Genomic DNA, 24,910 nt, shown 5'->3' with positions numbered 1-24,910 from the left:
GCCAAAAACTCCGATCCACTGTTTTGGCAGGCATGAACTCGAGCTTAACGAGAGTGTTTTTTTATATTATTAAGAATTATTTATATTATAATAAAAAAATAGAGAATAAATAATGAACTGTAATTATATATTTTTTTAATTTTAATATGTTCTTTTTTATATTATTATTATAATATTTTATATTATTATATATTTAAATATAAAAAAAAGGCTCGTGAGCCGGCGAACAACTAAGATCGAGTTTTTTCTCGAGTTGGCTCATCGTGCTCACGAGTTGGTTTAGCTCGTTTATCACCCCTAGTCCCGACCGTGCATTGGCTTCACTCAATATGAAGTTCAACAACGTAGTCTTTTTTCCCTTTCGTTTCGTAAATCGGATTTCCCCCGGGGTATATATGTGACGGCCGATGGGGGTGTTTGTTCTTGTAAAAAAAGGAAGAAATTGATGTATCATATTTTAAAATTATTAACTAGGTCGAAGGCTGATGATTCAATTAACGAAAGTATACAGTATACGTTCATTACAATAAACACAATAAATTTCAAGAAAGACGACAGAAGAAATTTCAGTACTTCTTTGATCAACGACCATCATCATTTTTGTATTTAAATAACTTAATTACGTTGCATTCATTTCAATATTACACATAAAGGAAACAATAATTACCAAAAACCTTTTAAACTTGGGCGTTCACACAATTTGACTCAACTCTGCTGATTGATGAACATATATTACATATATAATATATACCTAAGCAATATAAATTAAAATGCTTTGACTTATGTTAGGAGTTTACATTGTGAAGGCATTTTAGTAATAAGCGCCAATTAATTCCTATAAATCTGGAATTAAAATATCATACTACGTACGTAGAATTAATTACGGTCCATTCCTTGAAAGAAATTTAATATTGCAGACACCCCTTCTAGATAATTACCAGTAATCAAACAAATTACTAATAGAGAAAGTCAAAACGTAGGACCCACATTTGCACACATAAGTCATAGGTTGTTGGTCGTTAGATTTTAATGCTGGCGTTTACCTCTTGCTTTTGCGTCCACACAAACACGTCTTTTCCTCAATTGGGCGAAATTTATTTACATGCATGCAAGTAGTATATTGAGTACGTACATATAAGATGAATTATATTAATATTTATATATATATATATATAAAATACAAGAGTGAGAAACTGAAGAAATACTTGAAACTAGAAACAAGTGCAAAAAATCAAATGTATTCAGACAAATCGAACCAATGTAATGACTCAATTAAAGTGGCGGTCAGCACAAGTAGCCTACCAACTCTTAGTTTATTTGGTCACCGCTCCATACATCCAAAATCAAAACCCTCACATCTCTATTTTCTCACACATGCATGCTTCAAAGTCACCTCTTTCATACTTTTGTATATATATATAATCAACACTTCCCCACTTTTCATAAGCCCGCGAATCCGTCTAGAGAGAGAAACTAACCATGGCCACGGAGGTGGTTGCGAGCAGCGGCCCAACAGCTCCACCAGCGGACGGCGGCGAGATATCAACTCCGGCCACGGTATCGGGCCCTCCGATGGCGACACGGTACAATTCACCCTCTCTATCAAGGAAGCCATTGTTGTTGTCGATCGAACATCCAAATGCAGTGAGCAGTGATAATAAGGCGACAACTAATAGTAATAGTAATAGTAATAGTAATAATAATAATTCTCGCACACCAAATTTTTTGACTCCTTTGGGAAGCCCAATACGAAGGGCGATAAAGATGACGAAGCTGGACCCACAGGATGCGTGGCTTCCCATTACGGAGTCGCGTAATGGAAACGCGTTTTATGCAGCTTTTCACACTCTCTGTGCTGGCATTGGTATTCAGGCTCTCGTCCTCCCCGTTGCCTTCACCATTCTTGGATGGTCAGTCCAGCTATATATATATATATATATATATATATATATATATATATATATATATATATATTGTCTTTTTTTCAATTTACAGTTAAACCTCTATAAATTAATACAATTGAGTCTAAAAAAATTCTATTAATTTAGTGAAATATTAAATTATTGAACTAATAATTTACTACGTTTTTAATGAGTCAGACCAGTAAAAAATATTAATTAAACGAGATTATTAATTTATCAAGGTTCTACTGCTGTTCTATTTTTATTATTATTATTATTTAATTTTTTTGCAGGACTTGGGGTATCATAAGTTTGACTGTGGCGTTTGTATGGCAACTCTACACCTTCTGGATTTTGACCAACCTCCATGAATCCAATGATAACGGAATCCGTTACAGCCGTTTTCTCCAACTCTTCAATGCTACTTTCGGTACATAATAAAATACTACTACCAATGAATTTTGTAATTAATCAATTATCCATGATTATTAGTATTAATAATTTGGCAATTAATTAATTAGCGTTGTTAATCAACAGGAGAGAGAATGGGGAAAATATTCGCCCTGTTTCCAATTCTATACTTATCAGGCGGCACGTGCGTGGCACTCATAGTGGTGGGGGGGTCCACCACGAAACTCTTCTACCAGATAGTCTGTGGGGGCCACGGCTGCACGGCCAAGCCCCTCACCACCGTGGAGTGGTACCTGGTCTTCACCTGCGCCGCCGTGCTCCTCTCCCAGCTACCCAACCTCAACTCCGTCGCCGGCGTCTCGCTGGTCGGCGCCGCCACGGCCATCGGGTACTGCACCTTCATGTGGTGCGTGTCTGTCACGGAGGGGAGGGTCACCGGCGTGTCGTACGAGCGCGTGAAACCCAACAGCAACACGGAGTGGTTCTTCGGGATTCTGAATGCGCTCGGCATCGTTGCTTTTGCTTTCAGAGGTCACAACGTCACTCTTGAAATCCAGGTATTCCATTTTTATTTTATTTTTAAATTAGTTATGCAAATTAATTAAATATAATAATATTAATTTAGTCAACGTTGACTACTGCAGGCAACGATGCCGTCAAGTGAAAAGAAGCCATCACGAGTGCCGATGTGGAGAGGAATTCGTGGTGCGTATTTCATTGTGGCGCTGTGTTTATTTCCTACGGCAATTGCTGGATATTGGGCTTATGGTAATAAGGTATTATATTTTATTTCGTTACATTAATCGGCCCAATTCCACATTTAATTGCCATTATTGGATCTATACAGGGGTCCGAATTGGAACGTAATTTCCGATTTTCATCGATTTTGATCCAAAATTTTCCAATTTTGGAAAAAAATTTTTTAATTCCAATTTCGTTATGGATCGGAATTGTTTTCTGTTTATATATACGAGATTTCAATTTCTGATCCGATAATTAATTTCCAAAATTTCCGATATTTTTAGAAATTTAATTTCACTTTTAATTATAATATCAATATTATTTCTCAATCCAATTTTTGATTATCTTGGAAGGAAACCGGAATTAGTTTTTCACTTCTTAAGAGAATCTGATTTTTTTTTAAAGTACTAATTGCGATCCAATATGTCCGATTTCCAGCCCTAGGTGTGTCTATACATTTTAATTTTTCATGACTTGAATATATTTCATGGGTTGATTAGATACCAGAAAATGGGGGAATGCTGACGGCAATATACGCCTTCCACGGTCGAGACACTTCCCAAACAATCCTCGGATTAATAACCCTATTCGTAATTATCAACGCACTGAGCTCCTTCCAAATCTACGGAATGCCAATGTTCGACGACATTGAGTCGAAATTCACGACAAGGATGAAAAGGCCATGCCCGTGGTGGCTGAGGGTCATAATCAGGGCCATGTTTGGTTACGGCTGCTTTTTCGTGGCAGTTGCAATTCCGTTCCTGGGTAGCTTGGCCGGACTGATCGGCGGAATCGCCGTTCCGGTGACGTTTGCTTATCCGTGTTTAATGTGGATTAAAATTAAGAAGCCGGAGAGATTTAATTTCATGTGGTGGTTGAATTGGGGGCTTGGGATTTCTGGGATTTTACTCACGATTTTATTGGTGGCAGCTGGAATTTATATTGTGATTGACACTGGTGTTGAAGTTAGTTTTTTTAAGCCTCATTAGAATTTATTTAATTTGCAATGAACTTTCGAATTTAAATTTGGTGATGTAACTCTTTCTTTTTTTTTTTTTTTTTTTTTTTTTTAATTTGTTTTACGAGTGGGGTATTAAATGTTTTATGTGAATAGTTTTCTTTCTTGTTAAGCTAATTAATTTATGTAAATGTGTATCCATCATTGGATGTGTAAAGCAATTTACACTAGCGAGAAAAGTGTCAATAGTTGCACTAATTAAAACGTATTTGCCTTATCTCTGTACGACGGATTACACTTTTTTAAGCTCTCACTAAAATTCGGAATCTTCAATTTCCCTATATAATATCTTTCTATAGTGCACTCGTGTAGTAGCACGGAAACTTTAAATTCTTAATATACCCGTGTTTCGAACATATTTCGTGTCTGATATGTTTAATTGGGCTGGCCCAATGGGCCTACGATTTATTTATTCATTCGGCCACGAGCCCAATATTGAAGACCACCATCGAAACCCAACACCTTCGACTAAGGCTTGGGTCAGACAATCTCAATTAATTAAACTTCAGCCCAATCTACAAGGTATAAATAAAGATTTAATTCGTTTGTAAAAGGTACGTTCTATTATTACAAGCAATTCAAGTATTTACATTCTCTCTACAATCTCCACGTTCCGCACACTGACTTGAGCGTCGGAGGAGTTTTCGTCGGATCAACTCCCGACTTAGTTTACGTGTGTTCTATTCGCAGGAGTATCAGGACCATCTAGCTCGTGAGCACGTGATCCAGTTTGCTCTCCCACCTCATTCAACTCCCCTACCAAGGTGATCTAGTATTTAGCATCATCAATGTCCGACACTGAGGACACATGCCGGATATCTTATCGACTATTTTGCAATTTTAGAAAAGTTTGAATAGCAAATATTTAAATATTTTTGTTGTTTTCTAGTTAATTACGTGATTTAGTGATCAATTGCAAATTTATAATAATATTCATGAGAATATATTTGTATGGAAATATAAATATATATAGTATATTTATAAATATGCCCTCTTACTTTTAATATTTATACATTTTACCCAATTCTCGTATCCCCATTTTTTGGACATGTTGTTTCCTAGTGTTTGTTTCCCAGTTTCCCCGTATCGCCGTTTCCGTGTCCGTGCTGCATAGTATTGTGCGCATCTTATTAACATATAAACGAGTCAAGTCGAAGCGACACATTTCAAACTTATTTGATTTTTATAGCTTTCAAAGTTATGTTTCTGTCGGTTTCGATAAGCAAACAAGTTGAGTTCAAATAACGAACTTTTTACGACCAAATCCCAATTGGGTATCAAATAGTTTAATCTGAGTTTCAGTCAAAACCGGAGGCTAGGGAGCTAGTTAATTCATTCAATTGAAATACTTTTACTAAGATAATGTTTATCAGATAATCAAATTGTATGATGGAGCAGTAAATCTATATATCAATCAACGGTAAATCCCCAGCCTTTTGCAAAAGTTTCTAGGCTTTTATTTTCACTTTAATTTTTATTGGTCGACATAAAGTTGGCAAATTAAGTGACAGTCATTGGCTAGTGAACTGATTCAATAATTTTAACCTTTTATTTTTTTTAAATATATATTACCAATAATAAAACTGATACATATTTGAGGTTGTATTTTCTAGGTAAAATGTTCGTTAATGGCGTCAGCCAATGGCATCATTGCACATGTCAGCAGCCATGGTGCATTAATTTTTTTATTTATTATTTTTTGCTTCAAAAGTAGTTTTGGCTAGTGCCTTATATACAAGGATTGAAACTCTTTAAACAAGATCCAAAGTGCCTCTTTTATAGATATTAATTTATTAAGGCCCCGTTTGGTTGACAAGATAAGATTAGCCAAGATAAGATTAAATAATCTAATGAGACCCAATTATTTTATTGGAGCTTGAAAGGTCCAACAAAAAAAACTCATTAAGAGGCAAGATAAGCCAAGATAAGGCAAGATAAGCCATGATTATTTAATTTTGGCGGGTCGACCCGGCAAGTTATTGAGGATACCAAACATCAAATTAAGTCCAACTATTTAGTTAATCATGGCTTATCTTGGCAACCAAACGGGGCCTTAGAATTACGTCTCACGTATAGCTTGCAAACTATTAATTATATATATGATAGTGTAAGTTTACCTAGCACCCCTTCTATACAAAAAAAATAGCATGTACATATCAAGAAAGTTCGGTTCATTTATAATTAAAAAATAAAGCCCTTCTGACAGGATATTCAGTATAAGTATTCGTATATGCTATAATTCTCAATTTATTATACTAAAGCTTGTAGTTAAAGGGGTATTTTGAGAAATTTCCTTGCACTTAACTACTTAGATTAAAGCAACTATACTAATTACTATATATTCTAAAGAGCACTATTGTATGTTCACACATGCACACCTTTAACTTCAATAATCAAAGTGATTAAAGGCCTTCTTTAATTTAATTCCTATGGCTACTATTCAAAATTCATGAAAATTGTCGGCCGTCCTCCTCAATTAGTAAAATTAGCCATGATTAATTAAATAATTAAATTTTAATCCGATGCTTTTCAGTTTTTGGGCTGAATCGCAATACTAAGAAAATAAACTCGTATCTTAGTGATCTGCGTATAGAACTCCTTTTGTTCAATTACAAATAAATTTTGATAAGATTGCTTAAGTTTATCTTAGTTAATAATATTTTGACAACCAAACGAGTCACTAATTTACATGCACACAAATCAAATAAACATAAACCTATATCCATACATACAATCAAATCGGTCAACTTTAATATAGTAAAAAAAGCTTAAAAATTATATCCAATAAATATTGTGGATAAAGCATCAAACAAGACAATCCCCACTTTAAATTTGAATAAGTGGGCACTTTTAGATTTTGATAATCCAATAAAGGTTAGTATCTCAAGACGCAATTTCATTTCCCCAATTTGCATGGTGTGTGCATGAGTACGAAACCAAACACATTTTACCACGTGGCATGCACATTATTTTATTTTCTTCTTTATATATATTTATTTGAAAAAAACAATAATAATAATAATCTTATATATAAAAGAAAGAAACGCTAGGGCAACCCTAAGAAACCCTAATGTCATATTTGTAATTTTTATTCATTCTTTATCAAATTTTTATCTCCTTAATATTATTTTAAATATTATTTTTGAATTTTATCATATTTGTATCCCCTAAATATTATTTTAAATATTATTTTTTGTTTTTATCAGATTTTTGTCTCCTAAATATTATTTTTTATTTTTATCAAATTTTTATCTCCTAAATATTATTATAAATAATATTTTTTAATTTTATCAAATTTATATCTCCTAACTATAATTTTAAATATAAGTTTCAACTTTTAGCAGATTTTTATCTCCTAAATATTATTTTCGAATTTTATCAAATTTATATCTCCTAAATAATATTTTAAATATTTTTTTCGAGTTTTATCATGTTTTTATTAGTTTTTTATCTCCTAAATATTATTTTCGTTTTTTATCAGATTATTGTCTCCTAAATATTATTTTCGATTTTTATCAAATTTTTATCTCCTAAATATTATTTTAAATAATAATTTTGATTTTAATCACATTTTATCTCCTAAATATTATTCTAATTATTATTTTCATATTTTATCAACTTTTATCTCACTAACATTATTTGAAATATTATTTTCGATTTTTTATCAAATTTTTATCTCCTAACTATTATTTTAAATTTTATTTTTAATTTTTATCTCCTAAATATTATTTTTTGATTTTTTTATCAAATTTTTATCTTCGAAATATTATTTTAAATATTATTATCGATTTTCATCAAATTCTCCTAGATATTATTTATAATAATCTGATTTTCGATTTTTACAGAAAATGGTAAATAAATCTGATTTTCATCCCTAGCGGATTTTGTGACATCGTTTTACAGAATGTCTGCAACATTTGAATTTTATTTCTTCCCTACCTAAGGCTTCTTCTTTTGGTAACCCGACTTTAGATTTTGTTTCTTATCTTCTTCTTCATCCTATTGCATGTGTGGCAATTAGTTTACATCTTTTTCCATCATGGCTTATAGGTAATTTCATTTTGTTAGATTATGTGTTTCATTAATTATTTGAGAAAATTAACCAAAAATGGGCGGAGCCACAAGCTATTGGAAGTCGACCTTCAAGACTTATTGTTTGTATGCGATATTTAATTTATTGTTTATATTTATTTTTGTTTCTTAATTTTCCAATTGTTAATTCCAGTGGCAAAACAACCTTAAAATGAGGCAGTGGAGAAGGGCTTAGTTCCGATGCAAGATGTATAGATGGCCTTTTACGATGGTATGTTGTCGATAGTTTAGTTTTGATTATGTTAACTTAGTTATTAAATCTAATTACTTTTAAGCTCAACATGGAAGACATAATTGATGATTTTTTTCCTGGTTCAAATTTTCAATCTACTGGTATTAGCTGATTCAATTCATTTGGAAAATTATTCAATAGTAAAGTTATTTCCTTTTTTTTTTGTGTGTAGTATACTTAATAATGTTCCAGTATAATAGAATTTTGATCATACGATACATCAAACGTTTGTTTATATTCTTACAACATCAAAAGAATGCAATTTGTTGTCCCGTGCATCGCACGGGTACAATTACTAGTAATAATAATAATAAATAACTTTTGTGTTAAAAACAGCAGCCAGAGTGGGGTTAGTCAAATGCCTTTGTTTTGGTTCAAACTTCAAAGTTAAATAATCGTGACATCAAACTCCACACTTATAAATTCCTTGTGACAAATATATTAAATACCAATTTAGGAAAGAAAAAAAAATTACTTTTTATTAAATTATAAACAATAAAATTTATTATTTATTTAAAAAAAAAACATATGGGTCTCGAGTGCAAGTCTATATCATACAAAAGAAAGGCCCCCACGCCAAAAAAAAACAGAAAACCAACATAAATCCACCTCTATATAAATCTAAAGAGTGACAGCCTAACACTACATACACAAACTGTACGTATATGCAATTATCTAATTCCCATTCCCATAATGGAAATTATAAACTCATCAAGCCCGGTAATCTCAAACCCGCCATTAATATTTTCAACGGAATCTCCGTCGATAACTTCGGCAACCCCATCGCCATGCATCAATTCCATTCCAAAGACGCCAAAAAGCCCGTTGGCCCGAATGATGACCCCTTTAGCAAGCCCGATGAAAAAGGCCATCGCAAGCATGCAAACTTATCTCGAAGAAATGGGTCATCTCACAAAGCTTGACCCACAAGATTCATGGCTGCCCATCACCGAATCCCGGAATGGGAATGCCTACTATGCCGCGTTCCACACGCTCAGCTCCGGAATCGGATTCCAGGCCCTTCTTCTTCCCCTTGCTTTCACAACCCTTGGTTGGTAAGTGATTTTATTATATTGAAATTATAATTGTAAGGCCTTGTTTGGGCCGGGTAAAAAAAAAAATTTATCTTATTTTTTTCAATTTTTTTTTCAGGGTGTGGGGAATTATAAGCCTGTCATTGGCTTTTGTGTGGCAATTATACACTTTATGGTTATTAATCCAACTCCATGAAGCAGTTCCCGGAACTCGATACAGTCGATACCTCAGACTCTCCGTAGCTGCTTTCGGTAATTGTTTTTATATTTCACTTATTATAGACTGCGATTATCGTTCGTTTCTTGATTATTTTACGTGTTTTTTGGTATTATTAGTGATTTCACCAACATATCTAACTGATTAAAGGGAAGTTAAATGCTACACCTGGTTATTTACATCTGGTGGATTTGAATCGCATAAATGATTAAATAACTACCTACTAAGCACACATACACATGGATGTGTGTGATTATGTGTAGATCTACCGTTCAAATCCAAACCAGTGTAAATAACCTGGTGTAGCATCTAATTTCATCTGATTAAATTACACTAATCTCCCCCGATATTAGGCCTAATTACACGTAAATTTTATTGTTTTTTTTAGGGGAAAGGCTGGGAAAAATATTGGCCTTGTTTCCAACACTATACCTAGCAGGTGGAACCTGCGTGAGCTTAATAATGATGGGAGGAAGCACATTAAAAATATTCTTCCACACAGTGTGTGGTGCAACTTGCAATGCAAACTCACTCTCAACTATCGAGTGGTACGTAGTTTTCGTCTGCTCGGCGACCGTCCTGTCACAGCTCCCGAACCTCAACTCCATCGCCGGAGTTTCTCTGATCGGAGCAATCACCGCCGTCACGTACTGCACCCTCACATGGGCCCTTTCCGTTTCCACGACTAGGCCCCCGGGTGTTTCGTACGCGCCCGTTAGGACGGAATCGGACGTTGAGAATATTTGCGGCGTCTTGAACGCTCTCGGGATTATTGCGTTTGCTTTTAGGGGCCACAATCTTGTCTTGGAAATCCAGGTCAGAAAAATAATTAATTTTTGGTTTATTTAATTTAATTAAAGAAGATTGAATTATTATATGTAGGTAGTATTTGTTTTTTTTGTTTTGCAGGGGACCATGCCTTCATCTATGAAGAACCCATCGAGTGTGCCAATGTGGAAAGGAGTCAAGTTTTCGTATATAATTATTGCCTTTTGCTTGTTTCCAATGGCTATAGGGGGTTATTGGTCCTACGGGAACTTGGTAAGTCGATATTTTCGGTGAAAATCGAACGGATCGAGGTTAAAATTTTCGAAATAAATCTAAATACTTTTTAATTGAAAAAATAGTTCCAATTTTGTTCCAAAAGAATTCGGAAATAAAAAATTACGACTTTTTGGAATGAAAAATATTGTTCCAAAACCAAAAATATTCCGATCGTTATCAGTGGAATTCGAAAATTTCATTCTAACTCCCTCCCCTTGTTTATGTAGTACAAACACTTCTAAAATAAATTTCCTCTTGTTAAAATTAAAAAAATATATTTTTTATTTTAAATATATTAGCAATATTTTTAATTTTACTTTCTTCTGAAATTGTACTGAAATTTGGCCCAAAAAAAGAGTTTACCGGACAGGTTAGCTTATGAAGCTTAGGCCCAACTTGAAACAGAGCAAATCTGATGAAAACTCGAATTTCTTTCAGATACCCACAAATGGAGGGATGTTGAGTGCACTAGACCAATACCACAGGAACGAAACTTCAAAGGTGATCCTAGGTTTCACAAGCCTATTCGTTGTGATCAACAGCCTCACTTCATTCCAGATATACGCAATGCCAGTCTTCGACAATCTCGAGTTCCGATACACCAGCAAACAAAACGGGCCTTGCCCATGGTGGCTCAGAACGGGCCTGAGAATATTCTTTGGCTGCCTAGCCTTCTTCATCTCCGTCGCACTCCCCTTCTTGAAGAATCTTGCTGGGCTTATCGGTGGGGTCGCCTTGCCTGTCACTCTAGCGTACCCCTGCTTGATGTGGATTAGGATCAAGAAACCCGAAAAGTCGAGCGCAATGTGGTGGCTGAACTGGACACTTGGCACTCTCGGAATGGCCCTCAGTGTTCTCCTCGTTTTTGGTGCTATATGGTCGATAGTGACACAAGGAATCCCAATCCACTTCTTCAAGCCACAATAAGTAAATAAAAGCAGACAAAATTCTAACGTATGTACCAATAGAACCGAAAAATCTTATATATATTTGATTAGGACATAACTAGCACGCTTTCCTGAGAAATTACATTTACCAAGAATCTAAGAAAAGAAACTGACCCAAAAGTCTCGCAATCTTGTGTGAGAGAGTTGGTTTGCTTTTGAAAACGGTTTACATAGATAATGGGAGAAGCATCCTTCGCTGCTTCTTCCGAGCAAGTTTTACTTGCTTTGTGACTCTCATGCATAGAAGCAATAGCAGTGCGATAGATAACAAAAGAACTGCGAGCCTTATATGTCTAAAGTATAGTGAAACGGCTGAGAAAACAAACAACGCTAAAATGACGAGCTCCCATATGACAAAGATCGCAGTGTCAACCCTGCAACCAGAAAGAAGAAATATAATCGCAATCAGAAGCTATATTCAAGGCGATGGATATATAATACAAAAAAGAAATGAATTAAGATTAGCAAAACGAGAATTATCATCAAAATGACAAGCATGTTAACATATTAAAACTTCTGCCGGGATTACAATGTCAAAAACAAGTACAAGTTTAACACAGCAATGTCGGATATCTAGATCCATCTTACCATGACTTACGACCAACAACATCAGAATTACTGAAATAGTTCTATATGCCGAATGCAATCGATCTAACTTTAAGTCAGTCGCGTCAGTGTACTTGACAAAAATAATGGTCTCAAACAACAGTTATGCTTATCGGCAGGGCTATCGTAATCCCTTATCAATCGGTTGATAATCAATATTCAATACCAATTTTCAAACATATACTCTTTTCAGATAGTCGCAGATAACGTGAACCCTGTTTTGCCCTTTAAAACAACTTGGCTGACTCGGTTTTTTACGATTTTTACTGCAATACATCATTCACAGCCCACAGGTTTCTCTTCCTATTACTTAACCTCACCCATGTACATGTACTGAAGCAACTTATGAAAAGTATAATACCATTTTTATGCAAATCATTGTGCATGAAAAAAAAATTGGATCTTTATTAGGCATGATTAATGATCCCATCCTTAAAACGTCAATAAAAACCTCAAAGGGTTGCATAGAAGTCTTACATGTAAATTTAATTGTGCCTAAATATCCCAATTGAGTAATTTCACATTATAATTGACAAATAATTGAATAATTAATCAGAAAATAAGGCGATTACACGACGAAATGAATACCTCGAAGAGGCGAGATTGGAGGAGGATGAGAAAAATGAAACGGAAGCCCAATCGTGTTTGGATCGAATCTGATACTCTCTCAGCTGCTCCGCCAGCTTCGATCTCGTTATCATCCTCCTATCTCCACGCTCCGCCGCGCTGGATTTTGTTGACCTATTTCTGTGCACTCCCCTCTGCTCTGTGCCCTAACTCTGTGCAGATTTAACTATTAAAATTCGCAATGAATGCTCGTTTTTTCCCTTATGACGGGGGGTCGCTGTCGGGGGCGGGGGCGGGGGCGGGGGCGGAGAAGACGAAACCGCGGCGGCGATTTTGAACTGACGATCGGAAAACAACCGGAATGAATTGTAAGTGTACTGTTTATTTGTCTTGCTTTTTGTTTATCACCATCGGTATATCGGAATTGACCTTCCCACTAGTATATTATTACCTGATTATATTGTATATATCTTTTTTTTTTTTTTTTCCTAATCAAATGAGATATATAATTTAATTTTAATTTTTTTTTTAAATAGAGATATAAATTTATAATTCAATTCTCCATTTATTTTAAATTTTAATTTTTTTTTTTAAATTTCTTTCAAAAGAAAAAAAAGATGATTTTTTTTCCCGAACCAAGACTCAACCCCCTAACCCCTGACGCATGTACCAACCTATTAATTCAATCGATAAGTGACTTATGAATTAGATTTGAATATAAATTGAGGTGAAACGAGTTCATTTCTTCTTGACCGTGAGTGACTCATCAATTAAATTTGAATATAAATTGAGGTGAAACGAGTTCATTTATTCTTTACCGTGTCAATATATAAACTTCTATAGTCTATACATATTACAAAAATATAATTTTTTGTTTCTCTCAGAAAATGATCTTATAAGCATGTATCCAACCGAAACACAACCAACAATGAGATATATAAGTAAGGTTAAACTAGGGGTGGCAAACGAGCCGGCTCGAAAAAAGTTCGAACTCGAGCTCGGGTTTTTTTTTTCTTTTTTTCTTTTTCTTTCTTTTATATATATATATATATATATATATATATATATATATATATATATATATATATATATATATATATATATATATATATATATATATATATTATTCTTATTCTTATTATTATTATTATTATTATTAACTAAATAGTAAATAGTCTATAATAATAAATATATCTAGTATTTAAATAGAAACAAATCTATATTACTTAAATAATTCATAATAATATAAAATATAATAATAATAATAATAATAATAATAATAATAATAATAATAATAATAATAATAATAATAGAAAAAATAAAAAATATATATAACTAGAGTTCATTATTTATTTTATAATTTTTTTTATTTTCCTATGAATATTTTTTTATAAAAATAAAATGATTTTAATAAAAAAATTAAATAATAATAAAAAAAAATATAAAAAAAAAATTTTAATTAAATAAGCTCGAGCTCGAGCCAAAAAAAATTGGCTCGATGAGCTCGAGCTCGAGCTCGAGCTGGCCAAAAGAGCCGAGCTCGGCTCGTTCCCACCCCTAGGTTAAACATACATAAATTAATACACTCTGCACTAGTCAAATTCTATTAATTTAATGAAATATTATTGAACTAATAATTTAGTATATTTTTGCCGAGCCATAACCGGGATTAATTATTAATTTGTCTAGGTTCTAATGTACTTTTTATTTATATAATTGTTTAAATGCAATATAAATTTGTATACATTACCAATAAGTAAATTAAAACCACCCCTGAAGTATGGTCAAAATACGAAAACTCCCACTTGTTTGGATAATTACAACCACCCCATTAACTCCTCAAATTTAGTGGAATCTTCGAAATTATATGGAATATTATCACTTTTGTACCCATTTTATCCCATTCGAACTCTACATTTTGAAGCAAGATGATCATAATATATGTTTTTTGGCTTGTATATATCAAATTTTGGTGCATCAGTCACTGTATTTTCACACAAAACGAGTACAAACTAGAGCACATTCCACGAAATCTAGATGATTATGTTGAATATGATACCATAAGGGTGGAGGTGTAAGAAAAAAACATAGCTGAGGAGATAGATGTTATTATCCAAACAAGAGATATTTTTTTGTAAATTAACCATACCTCATGGCGTGTTTGTAATTTACCCATAAAACTAAATAAAAGGTGACGATCCCCTCCAGCCCAAATTTGGATTCAATTATCTAACTACCAACGGCCCAACTTTAGATTAATTGACTGTAAACTAATTCAGAAAATGGGCCGAGTCCTTGTCCATCAAAATATTTCATTAAAGCAACTTTATTTTTTTGGGGGGGAAAAGAAAAGCATTTTATTTCTCATAAATCAAGATTACATTCAAGCATTTATTAAATGCTTTTTTTTTAAATTAATCTATAAAATGATGCAAATCATATCTATATAGTAATCAGAGTTGCTAAATTGTAATCCTATTAAGTTTACAAATTATTTTTACATCGATTGTTTTAATCGTCGTCCGTTGCTTATACATCGGGAACAACAAAAATAGAGAAAGTAATATTAATAAATAAATAAATATAATTTATCAAAGTATTGGTTTTATTGAATGAATCTTGTTGTTTGTGATATAGCTCTCCTTTCTATAAACGAGTACTCTTGAAGTAAACAAGATGTTTAGCCATTGTAGATTGCGGTGTAGAATTTTCTTTTTCTTTTTTCTTTTTTTTTTTTAGCAATTAAAGTAATATAGGGTAGGGCTGGTAAACGAGCTGAGCTGACTTGTGAACTTGACAAAAGCTCGAACTCAAGTTGGGGTTTTTAGAGCGCGAACTTGAGCCCGATTATAGTTGTTCGACAACTCACGAGCTGGCTCACGAGATTGTTATTATTTTATATATGATACAATGAGATAATTATTATTATTACTATGAAAAAATAGTATTGTTTTTACTAATGAGCTAATTATTTTTAAAACTCGAGCTGAGTTCGAGCTCGAGTTCGAACTCACCGGTGCTTATGCGAATTCGAGCTCGAACTAGAAATTCTCAATTCGTCGAGTTCGAGTTTTCTCAAATACTAATTTAAAAATATCTCATAACAAAATATCACAAGAAAATGAGTAGTCTATCTAGACTCTAGCATTTGTCGATCTTATCATCAATATATTATACAAAACCCCACACTAGAAATTTCCAAACGAAAAATAAATTCAGAATTGTGACAGATAAGACCTCCATTAGCGTTCACTTTACACCCCAATTCTAGCCAAACTTGATTACCATCGTTGAATAATTTCACGTGCCGCCAGCCCCACCTCACGCCATCGCACGTGCATCCCACACACGGCAAAACTATTATTAACATTTTAAACCTTCAAAGCAAAGAAACTAGGGCTATGTTTGGTAACGTTTTCAAATTCTTTTCGCACTTTCCCCAAAATAAAAATTATTTTTCTACACTATTTTCAAAAAAAAATCCCAAAACAAATTCAAATATTTCTCTTTCTAACAAACATGATTTGACCGCTAGAGTGAAAATTGTCTTCACTAAAATACAAAATCAAATCACTTTAACTTTTAAATTCTTCTTCCAAAATACTTTTTTCCAACACCTTTCAGACATGATTTGACTTGCTACAGTACAAATTATCTCATCTCAAAACACAAACAAACTTTATTTAATTTTCAAATTCTTCTCCCAAAACATCTTTCTCCAAAATAAAATGGAAATAGGAGCTCAAAAGCTTACCAAACATAGCCTAGGAGTTGGTAGATCGATGAGCCGGAACCGGCTCACGAGCCTTATTTTGTTTATATATATATTTTTAATTTAAATAATATAAAATACTATTCAATTCAAGGTCATTTATCGAAAATAAACCACTGGCTGTAACTATCCCTAAAAAAAAAAAAATTGGTTCCATTAATATTCGATTTCAAATTTAAAAGCTTAACAAAAAAATTCAAACAAAATTAATAAACTATGCATTGGGCTTAACCCAGTTACTTTACACCCTAACCATCATCATTATTTCAAAAGAATCCAACAAAGGGAAACCGGCCCCACTTACCATACGTGGCGGGCCCAGACAGCAAGCCAATGAATTGAAGAAAATCGAGACATACCGTACACCAGCGCTGCACCAGATGCCGACCTTTGAAGATCTCGAGAATCGAGAGGGCCCCACCGTACAGCCACGTGGCAGGTTGAATTATTTCTGGCCACTTGCTCACCGCCCATTCGCCTTGTTTTGATGACTTTGTTCAATGGACCGCCGACACTCTTTGGCCCCCACGTGTACTGCCCACGTCTTCTCGCCACGTGGTCGGCTATGATTCGCCTATGCTTGCGTCTCCGTTTGCCAGAGTGCGTGTCCTTTTCACTTTTACTCTTTACTGTATATTATTTTGTTTTCCTTTTTAATTAATAAATTTCCTTATGTCGGCTCAGCTTCTGCTTTGCAAGTGCGTGACACTTGGCTTTATGATTTAATACTGAATATTTTATTTTTCCTTTGCTTTGAGATATTTTTGTGAATAAATTTTCTTGAACTATTGTTTTTTTGTATTTGGTATTAATATTAATAATATTTATATTATAATTTAATTTTAAAAAATGGAATATTCTATATTAATTTATAAATAAAAACTTTTATCGTAATTAGTGCAATAAAAGGTTGTAGTTCAATTTCTATTTTTCTTTTAGGAAATTTATGCAGTGAGGAAGAGTGCAAAAAAGATATTTTATATTACTCTTGAATGAATATATAGACAATATAATATCTTATGTAAATTAAACTAGATCAGTTATTGGTAAAAGAGTTCGAACTCGAACTAATCGACGTCACACTGTTTTACAGAGCCGGCCCTAGGGTTTCCACGGCCTTAGGCGAGATTAAAAATCGAGGCCCTAATCGTTTCTTTTCTATTAAAAAAATAATTATCTATATATATATTAGGCTTTCTTTTATTTAATTTTGGGGCCCAAATTAAAATTGGGCCCTAAGCGATGGCATCTCTGGCTTCCCCTCAGGACCGGCTCTGCTGTTTTATTCACCCAACTTGATCATTCATTACGGTCGAGAATACGTTATATCACTACATAATTAGATGAATTCAAATATATCACATACTTATTACCAATGTTGTCAAAATGATCGGTTTCACCGCGGTCCTGCATTGAGACGGTCCGATCTGACATCTAAAACAAAAAAAATAAAATAAAAAATTAGAATTAAAATGATCAAAACCCGATTCGACCACGTAAAATTGTTCGACTCTATTTGACCATGATCCGGTCCCAACATTGCTCGTTACACACGGACCATAGTCCATATCAAGTATACTAGAACATTAAATAAAATATCTAATAACCTTGAAAAATAAAATAATATTCTATATCCAATTGAATATGTCATAATTATTATACGATGAAGGCATATTGTTTAATTGCTAGATAACATAATTTATCAACTTTTTTGGTAAAGTTCAATATAATAATCCAATTTGCACTAAACAATTGGACATTATTTAGCATCTAGATAATAATAAATAAATAAAATACAAAGACGACACGTCGCCCCGCAAATTTGGCCTAATCGATTGAATTCCAAATCCAGGTAACCCAATTTCAATTTCAATTTCTCATGTCAATATTAAATTAAGAGATTAAATTCTGAGCGGATGAGTCGATATTTAATTTAAATCTAATTTCACAAAATTTTTTGACATGTGATACTCTTAAAGTCTTCACTCTTATTAGAGAGGTTACGTGTTATGCTGAGGTTTTCTTTTTCCTTAATTTTTTTTTCCAATTATTAGAATTCTAATTATATTTTTATTTAAACTGTGTCAATCATCCTATGGCATCCGATTTTCCTATTAAAACAAATCATCCGGTCTAAATTACACCCTTAAATTAAATAAATATATTCAAAAAAGAAGAAAAAAGAAAAATGATGACACGTCAGCAAAGTGGAGCAGTTGATTGGCTTTTTAATAATAATAATAATATAATAATAAAATTAAGACAATCTCGCGTCTAATGCGCGTCTACTTCCTATATAAACCCCTCACACTATTATCTTCTAACCACTCAGTTCTCAATTCTCATATTACTAACACACTATCAACAAGTTCGATCATCTTTTCAAGTTTAATTATAAACTCATTCAGTTTTAAATTAATTCCGATTTAAATTCGATAGTAATGGCCGATTACCACCACGAGACCAAGGTCGTCGTCGATGAGCCATGCGAAGCTCCCGTCGCCGCCGCCGCTGCCGTCATCGATGAGCCATGCGAAGCTCCCGTTGCCACCGCTCGCGTTGTCTCCCCTAAGGCTGAGGATTGCACGACGGAGGCGGAGGCGACAAGCACCGACCGCGGCTTGTTCGGTTTCATGGGGAAGAAAAAGGAGGAGGAGGAGAAGTGCGAGGAGGAGGTTGTGATCGCCGCCGCGTTCGAAGAGAAAGTCCAGGTCTGCGAAGAAGAGAAGGTGGTGGTGCCGGAGGAGGAGAAGAAGCACGTCAGTCTCCTCGAGAAACTCCACCGCAGCGACAGCTCCAGCAGCTCCGTAAGTCCATCAAACTTATATACAGTAGAACCTCGAAAAATTAATAATTTCTCTTGATCCGCACTCCAATAAAAACATATTAATAGGTATTGAATTTCTGGTAGTAGATCCATAATCAAAAAATGTTTGTGATCGTTCCAGAAGAAATGAAACAAAAGATATGGTAGAGCTAGCTAGGATACTTATTATATATGTTCGATAATTTAATATTTCGCTAAAATCAATAAAATTTTGGATTCTATTAATTTATAGAGGTTGTTTAACTGTATCATAATATTAATATTTGATTTTTTTTACTAATATATATTTGTGTTGGTAAAATAAATAATTAATGCAGTCGAGTGAGGAAGAAGTGGAGGAGAATGGCGAGAAGATCAAGAGGAAGAAGAAGAAGGGTTTGAAGGAAAAGATCTTCGGAGAAAAAAAGGAAGAAGAAGTAAAGTGTGAAGACACCACTTCCGTACCGGTTGAGAAGTACGACGACGTCGTTCCGACTTCCTACGAACACGAGGAGAAGAAAGGGTTCCTAGAAAAGATCAAGGAGAAGCTTCCAGGTGGCAAGAAGACCGAGGAGGTGGTGGTGGTTGTTCCGCCGCCAGCGCCAGTGGCGGAGGAGTGCGCCACCACACCGGAGGGCCACGAGGGCAAAGAAAAGAAGGGGTTCTTGGAAAAGATTAAGGAGAAGATTCCCGGGTACCACCCCAAGAGCGAGGAAGAGAAAGAGAAAGAGAAAGAGAAGAAAGAAATAAAGGAAAAGGAAGTGGACTGCTAAATAATTATTTAAAAGTTAAATAAAAATGTTTGTTTTTGCGCTGTAATTTCATTATTGATTTGTGCTTTTGAAAGTGTCGTTATTATGCTGTTTGTGGTGGCTTTGTTGGATGTGTGCTTTCACTTTCTTTTTTTCTTGTGTTCTTTATTTTAATTTATTTTGGGTTTTTATTTGGTTGGAAAATAATATATGCAAGTGCTTGTATTTGTATATGTACTTATATTATACGCATGAATCGAATTTGTTTCGGTGTTTATTTTGCTGTTTTGATATAATGTTCCATTTTGCTATTATTAATTTCGACTTGCTTATTGTATACCCATAAGCCGAATTAAGTTCGTTTAAGTGATTTTTTTGATATAAATACGAAAAATTTGTTTCAGAAGGAAAATATGTGTATGTCTTTAATTAAATAACTAATACAGTTAATTAAATAACTAATACAATTAAGTAACATACGTATTTCGACACATTATCCTTCAAAGTTTATATTGTCATAAAGATTTATAATTTCATTACATATCTCAATAACACTTTCCTTAATAAATCAACTCTCTAATTTATTCGTCTCTTTCTTTTCGAATGTTGTTTTGCTATTAATAATTTGTACGTACGCGCTTATTATATGATCCATAAACCGAAGTTTGTTTACGTGATTATTTTGTTGTTTCGATAATGTTATTTTTATTTATTAATATTTTTTTTGGGAGAAAGTTTTGATAACTTTTGAATGAATTGATTCCTTGCTTAGTTAAGTAGTTTATACCTTATCAAAGAAACTACACATATAGTTGATGGATTCTTACCTTTCTGGCCAATTTAAGATACACGTCTTAGAATTAATTAAGTTGGCTTAGATGTATTAATTAAGTTAGCTTTGATATATCCTAAAACAGCAGAGTTTTAATTAGTTAAAAATTAGGCCTAATTAAAAGGTGTTTTTGCATGATGACATTTCTGAAAATGATTGAATATAAAAATGTATATTATATGATTAAGGATTATAGAATTGAATTACGTAACCGAAACCACTTCCTTTTCAATTATATTATTTATATAAAAATAATGCTACCATGTTCTTTTCTGGGTGGATATTATTGTTATTTATTTGGTGGATGATAGTCAAAAAAAATCTACATCAATAATTGTTTTTCCTAATAAATAAATAAATAAATAACAATAATTGTTAAGGTGTGGGGGTGAGGGGCCATTTTGCATTTGGCTATTTGCGTTAAGCTACGATATATCAGACTGGCCAGGGTAATTTTAATTGGCATTTATATTTATAAATTCAATATAATGGACCACAATATTTATTTGACTAAATATCAATGTTATCGGAACCGGACCGGACCGGCCGGTCGGACCGGTCCGACCGCGACCCGGCACAAAAGCGGTCCGGTTTGATGTCCAAAACCGGAAAAATCGAGAACCCGGGTCAAATGCCAAAAAATCCGGTTCGACCGGCGAAAACCGGTGAACCCGGAAACAGGTCAACGACCCGGGTTTTCATCTGAAACACTTCGTCGGCGGCTGTTGGTGGTGGAACCGGAGCGTAATTCACTGGGGGTGGTCGGATTTGGTTGAAGAAGACTGTGGGTGGCCGGAATTCGACAAATCTGACTGTGGGTGACCGGAATTAGAGGGATTTGCTTGTGGGTGACTCGAAATTGTCTGCTCGATTGCGCTGGGAGAAAAAGAAGATGAAAAAAAGAGAGGAAAAAGTAAAAGGAAAAGGGAGAGAGACGGGATGAAGTTTGGAGAAGGTGATGAGATAAGAGAAGATAGAGAGAGGAGAGTAGGGGTGGTAAACGAGCCGAGCCGGCTCGCGAACTCGACGAGCCGGCTCGAAAAAAGCTCGAACTCGAGCCCAAAATTAGTTGTTCGGCAGCTCGCGAGCCGGCTCGCGAGCTGCCTTTATATATATATATATATATATATATATATATTATTCTTATTCTTATTATTATTATTATTATTATTATTATTATTATTATTATTATTATTATTAACTAAATAGTAGTCTATAATAATAAATATATCTAGTATTTAAATATAAACAAATCTGTATAACTTAAATAATTCATAATAATATAAAATATTATAATAATAATAATAGAAAAAATAAAAAAATATATATAACTAGAGTTCATTATTTATTTTATAATTTTTTTTTTATTTTCCTATGAATAATTTTTAATAAAAAATAAAATGATTTTAATAAAAAAATTAAATAATAATAAATAAAATAAAATAAAAATTAAATAAGCCTCAGCTCAAGCTCGAGCTCGAGCCAAAAAAAATTGGCTCGATGAGCTCGAGCTCGGCAACATGGACTCGAGCTCGAGCTCGAGCTGGCCAAAAGAGCCGAGCTCGGCTCGTTCCCACCCCTAGAGGAGAGATAAAAAATAAATATAAAAAATATATAAGAAAAAATTGATGTGGGGAATAATAAATGAAATAAATTATATATAAATAAAGGTGAAAAAAGTGTGAAAGATAAAAAAAATATATGAAAAAATAAATTTAAAATATCAAAATTAATAAAATAATTTTAATTTTGAAAAATTAAAAAACCCGGGTCGAACCCGGTTGAACCGGTCCAACTGTGACCCAAATGTCTAACCGGTTTTGTGTCCGGTCCGGTTCTAATAACATTGCTAAATATATTTATTGATGAATATCAATTATTATGAAATTGGAAAATGAAATATTATAGTTTTCACCCCTCAAGTTTGCACTGATTACACATTTGGTCCCACTTGTTCACAAAAAACACATTTGGTCATTTGTATTTCAAAACTTCAACACTTTTAGTCATTTCCGGCAATTTTTCGTTAAAACTAACGGAATCAAGCGTGTGCCCATCACTGCCTTAACTAACGGACTAACGGTAAATTGACGGAAATGACCAAAAGTGTTAACTTATTGGAACATGAGCAACCAAGTGTGTTTTTTGTGAACATGAGGGACCAAATATGAAACCGGTGCAAACTTGAGTTGTGAAAACTGTAATTTCCCGAAAGAAAAATAGACGGAAATGACTAAAAGTGTTGAACTTTTGAAACATGAGAGACCATGGGCGTACCCAAGCTTGTGGCTGGGTTGGCCCCCGCCCCCCCAAGAAAAAAAATTTAAGCTGTTTTTTTTTTTTTTTTTTTTTCTTGGGTATTTATGTATTAGTTAATGCACTTTCGCCCTCCAAACTTTTAATTTTGTACACTTTAGTCCTAAAAACAAAAAAACATTCCTTTCTTAAATTACCCATATATTTCAGCCCCCCCAAGAAAACCCCCCTGGGTCCGCCCCTGTGAAAGACCAAATGTGTTTTTTGTGAACATGTGGACCAAATGTGAAATCAGTGAAAACTTGAGAGACCCAAACTGTATTTTTCCCAATTGGAAAGGGAATATTACAACTTTCATCCCTCAAGTTTTTACTGATTTCTTATTTGATTCCTAATGTTCATAAAAAACACATTTGATCCCTCATGTTACAATAATTTAATTTTTTTAAGGTATTCAATAAGTGAAAATCCTTTGGCACAACAGATATTGTCTTATGAATTTGGGTAAATTACAAACACCCCCCTGAGGTATGGTCAAATTACAAAAAAACCCCTCTTGTTTGGATAATTACATCTACCCCCTTCAACTATGATTTTTTCTTACACCTCCACCCTTATGGTGCCAAATTCAACATAATCATCTAGATTCCGTGAAATGTGCTCTAGTTTGTATTCGTTTTGTGTAAAAATACAGTTTCTGATGCACCACAAACTGATATATACAAGCTAAAAATCACATATTATGATCATCTTGCTTCATAATGTAGAGTTTGAATGGGATAAAACGGGTACAAATGTGATAATATTCCATATAATCTCGAAGATTCCACTAAATTTGAGGAGTTGAGGGGGTGGTTGTAATTATCCAAACAAGAGGGGTGTTTTTGTAATTTCATCATACCTCAGGGGGGTGTTTGTAATTTACCCTATGAATTTTAAGGTATGCAGAGATGTACAACGAGGATTACGTTGCGATAAGTGGCACTCACACGCATGCCCGTCCATGTGGATATTTGCAGTACGTAACTTATTTGATAACTGGAAATTTTGAGCACTAAAATCACCGGAGAGAGGCAATTCGAGAGAACTGTTGATATATTTACGTCTGCTGAGGTGGAAAAATCCATTATCAGTTAATTTATTTGAATTTTACGGATATAGAAGTTGTGTTGGATGGAAGTAAGGTGGTGAAAACTTGCCCCGCAGCACTCAGGGCTTTGTCAACAATATAATTGTGCCAATTCAAATGGTCAGGTTGGGAAAATTACTAAATTAGTCTTACTATTTGTGCCAGGAGGTATGTACATATCTAGAATCCGCTAATTTGCCAAACTTTCAATTTTCTATTTCAATCTGCTTAAGAAAATATATAGGCAGAGTTCACGAACTATGGCCGGTAGAAGACTAATTAGCAACGGAAACGGAGAATTGATCAGCAACGAAACATAAGTCGTTATAGCAGGCGTAATAACAAACACTTACTCACAGCGCGTTGCTACTTTCGAAGAATTCAAGCCGCAGCTTTAATTGTGAGGTATATATTATAAAAGATAAAAATCTTGAAAATATAAAAGCTAAATTTTGGAGAGTGTGAATCCGAGGTACGATCTGCTGACCGAAGGAACATTTGCTGCGGTGGAGATCGATGTGATCAACAATGGATTTCTCTGCTTATGATGATG

At 33.8% G+C, this 24,910-nt stretch overlaps 4 protein-coding genes across 6 annotated transcripts; 3 read left to right on the top strand and 1 right to left on the bottom strand.

Moving 5' to 3' along the window:
- Window positions 1-1,203: 1,203 nt before the first annotated feature.
- Window positions 1,204-4,197, top strand: LOC105950665 (lysine histidine transporter-like 8). Its single transcript, XM_088815749.1, has 5 exons — window positions 1,204-1,910; window positions 2,195-2,331; window positions 2,439-2,869; window positions 2,957-3,088; window positions 3,554-4,197. Exons 1-5 carry the CDS (start codon window positions 1,480-1,482, stop codon window positions 4,040-4,042), a joined length of 1,620 nt encoding a protein of 539 aa, XP_088671875.1. The 5' UTR covers window positions 1,204-1,479; the 3' UTR covers window positions 4,043-4,197.
- Window positions 4,198-8,983: 4,786 nt separating this feature from the next.
- Window positions 8,984-11,799, top strand: LOC105950666 (lysine histidine transporter-like 8). The gene is made up of 5 exons (XM_088815746.1): window positions 8,984-9,450; window positions 9,548-9,681; window positions 10,035-10,462; window positions 10,556-10,687; window positions 11,129-11,799. Exons 1-5 carry the CDS (start codon window positions 9,089-9,091, stop codon window positions 11,615-11,617), a joined length of 1,545 nt encoding a protein of 514 aa, XP_088671872.1. The 5' UTR covers window positions 8,984-9,088; the 3' UTR covers window positions 11,618-11,799.
- LOC105950728 (uncharacterized) lies at window positions 10,744-20,417 on the top strand. Of its 3 annotated transcripts, none has more exons than XM_088815747.1 (3): window positions 10,744-10,772; window positions 18,799-19,389; window positions 19,727-20,417. In XM_088815747.1, the coding sequence occupies exons 2-3, from the start codon at window positions 19,024-19,026 to the stop codon at window positions 20,159-20,161; spliced, it is 801 nt and encodes a 266-aa protein (XP_088671873.1). In that variant the 5' UTR covers window positions 10,744-10,772; window positions 18,799-19,023; the 3' UTR covers window positions 20,162-20,417. The 3 variants fall into 3 exon arrangements, with proteins under 3 accessions (XP_088671873.1, XP_012829549.2, XP_088671874.1); XM_088815748.1 differs by lacking the exon at window positions 10,744-10,772 and having other exon boundaries at window positions 18,897-19,086; window positions 19,132-19,389; XM_012974095.2 differs by lacking the exon at window positions 10,744-10,772 and having other exon boundaries at window positions 18,729-19,389.
- Window positions 11,646-13,238, bottom strand: LOC105950818 (uncharacterized). The gene is made up of 2 exons (XM_012974187.2): window positions 12,832-13,238; window positions 11,646-12,011 (listed from the first exon to the last, which is right to left on the bottom strand). Exons 1-2 carry the CDS (start codon window positions 12,942-12,944, stop codon window positions 11,804-11,806), a joined length of 321 nt encoding a protein of 106 aa, XP_012829641.2. The 5' UTR covers window positions 12,945-13,238; the 3' UTR covers window positions 11,646-11,803.
- Window positions 20,418-24,910: the final 4,493 nt, after the last annotated feature.

The sequence above is a fragment of the Erythranthe guttata genome, chromosome 3 (genome assembly GCF_056151865.1).
Source record: "Erythranthe guttata isolate IM_541 chromosome 3, IM_541, whole genome shotgun sequence".
Taxonomy (NCBI): domain Eukaryota; kingdom Viridiplantae; phylum Streptophyta; class Magnoliopsida; order Lamiales; family Phrymaceae; genus Erythranthe; species Erythranthe guttata.
This window is presented reverse-complemented; position numbering and strand designations above follow the sequence as displayed.

Excerpts from the sequence above, each read along its gene's own strand:
- LOC105950665 (XM_088815749.1), top strand. The coding sequence starts at position 1,480 with ATGGCCACGGAGGTGGTTGCGAGCAGCGGCCCAACAGCTCCACCAGCG. Across the intron at positions 2,332-2,438 it reads ACTCTTCAATGCTACTTTCG|GAGAGAGAATGGGGAAAATA; the intron begins GTACATAATAAA and ends GTTAATCAACAG. Across the intron at positions 2,870-2,956 it reads ACGTCACTCTTGAAATCCAG|GCAACGATGCCGTCAAGTGA; the intron begins GTATTCCATTTT and ends TGACTACTGCAG.
- LOC105950818 (XM_012974187.2), bottom strand. The coding sequence starts at position 12,944 with ATGATAACGAGATCGAAGCTGGCGGAGCAGCTGAGAGAGTATCAGATT. Across the intron at positions 12,012-12,831 it reads TCCAATCTCGCCTCTTCGAG|GGTTGACACTGCGATCTTTG; the intron begins GTATTCATTTCG and ends TTCTGGTTGCAG.
- LOC105950728 (XM_088815747.1), top strand. The coding sequence starts at position 19,024 with ATGGCCGATTACCACCACGAGACCAAGGTCGTCGTCGATGAGCCATGC. Across the intron at positions 19,390-19,726 it reads GCGACAGCTCCAGCAGCTCC|TCGAGTGAGGAAGAAGTGGA; the intron begins GTAAGTCCATCA and ends TAATTAATGCAG.
- LOC105950666 (XM_088815746.1), top strand. The coding sequence starts at position 9,089 with ATGGAAATTATAAACTCATCAAGCCCGGTAATCTCAAACCCGCCATTA. Across the intron at positions 9,451-9,547 it reads GCTTTCACAACCCTTGGTTG|GGTGTGGGGAATTATAAGCC; the intron begins GTAAGTGATTTT and ends TTTTTTTTTCAG. Across the intron at positions 10,463-10,555 it reads ATCTTGTCTTGGAAATCCAG|GGGACCATGCCTTCATCTAT; the intron begins GTCAGAAAAATA and ends TTTGTTTTGCAG.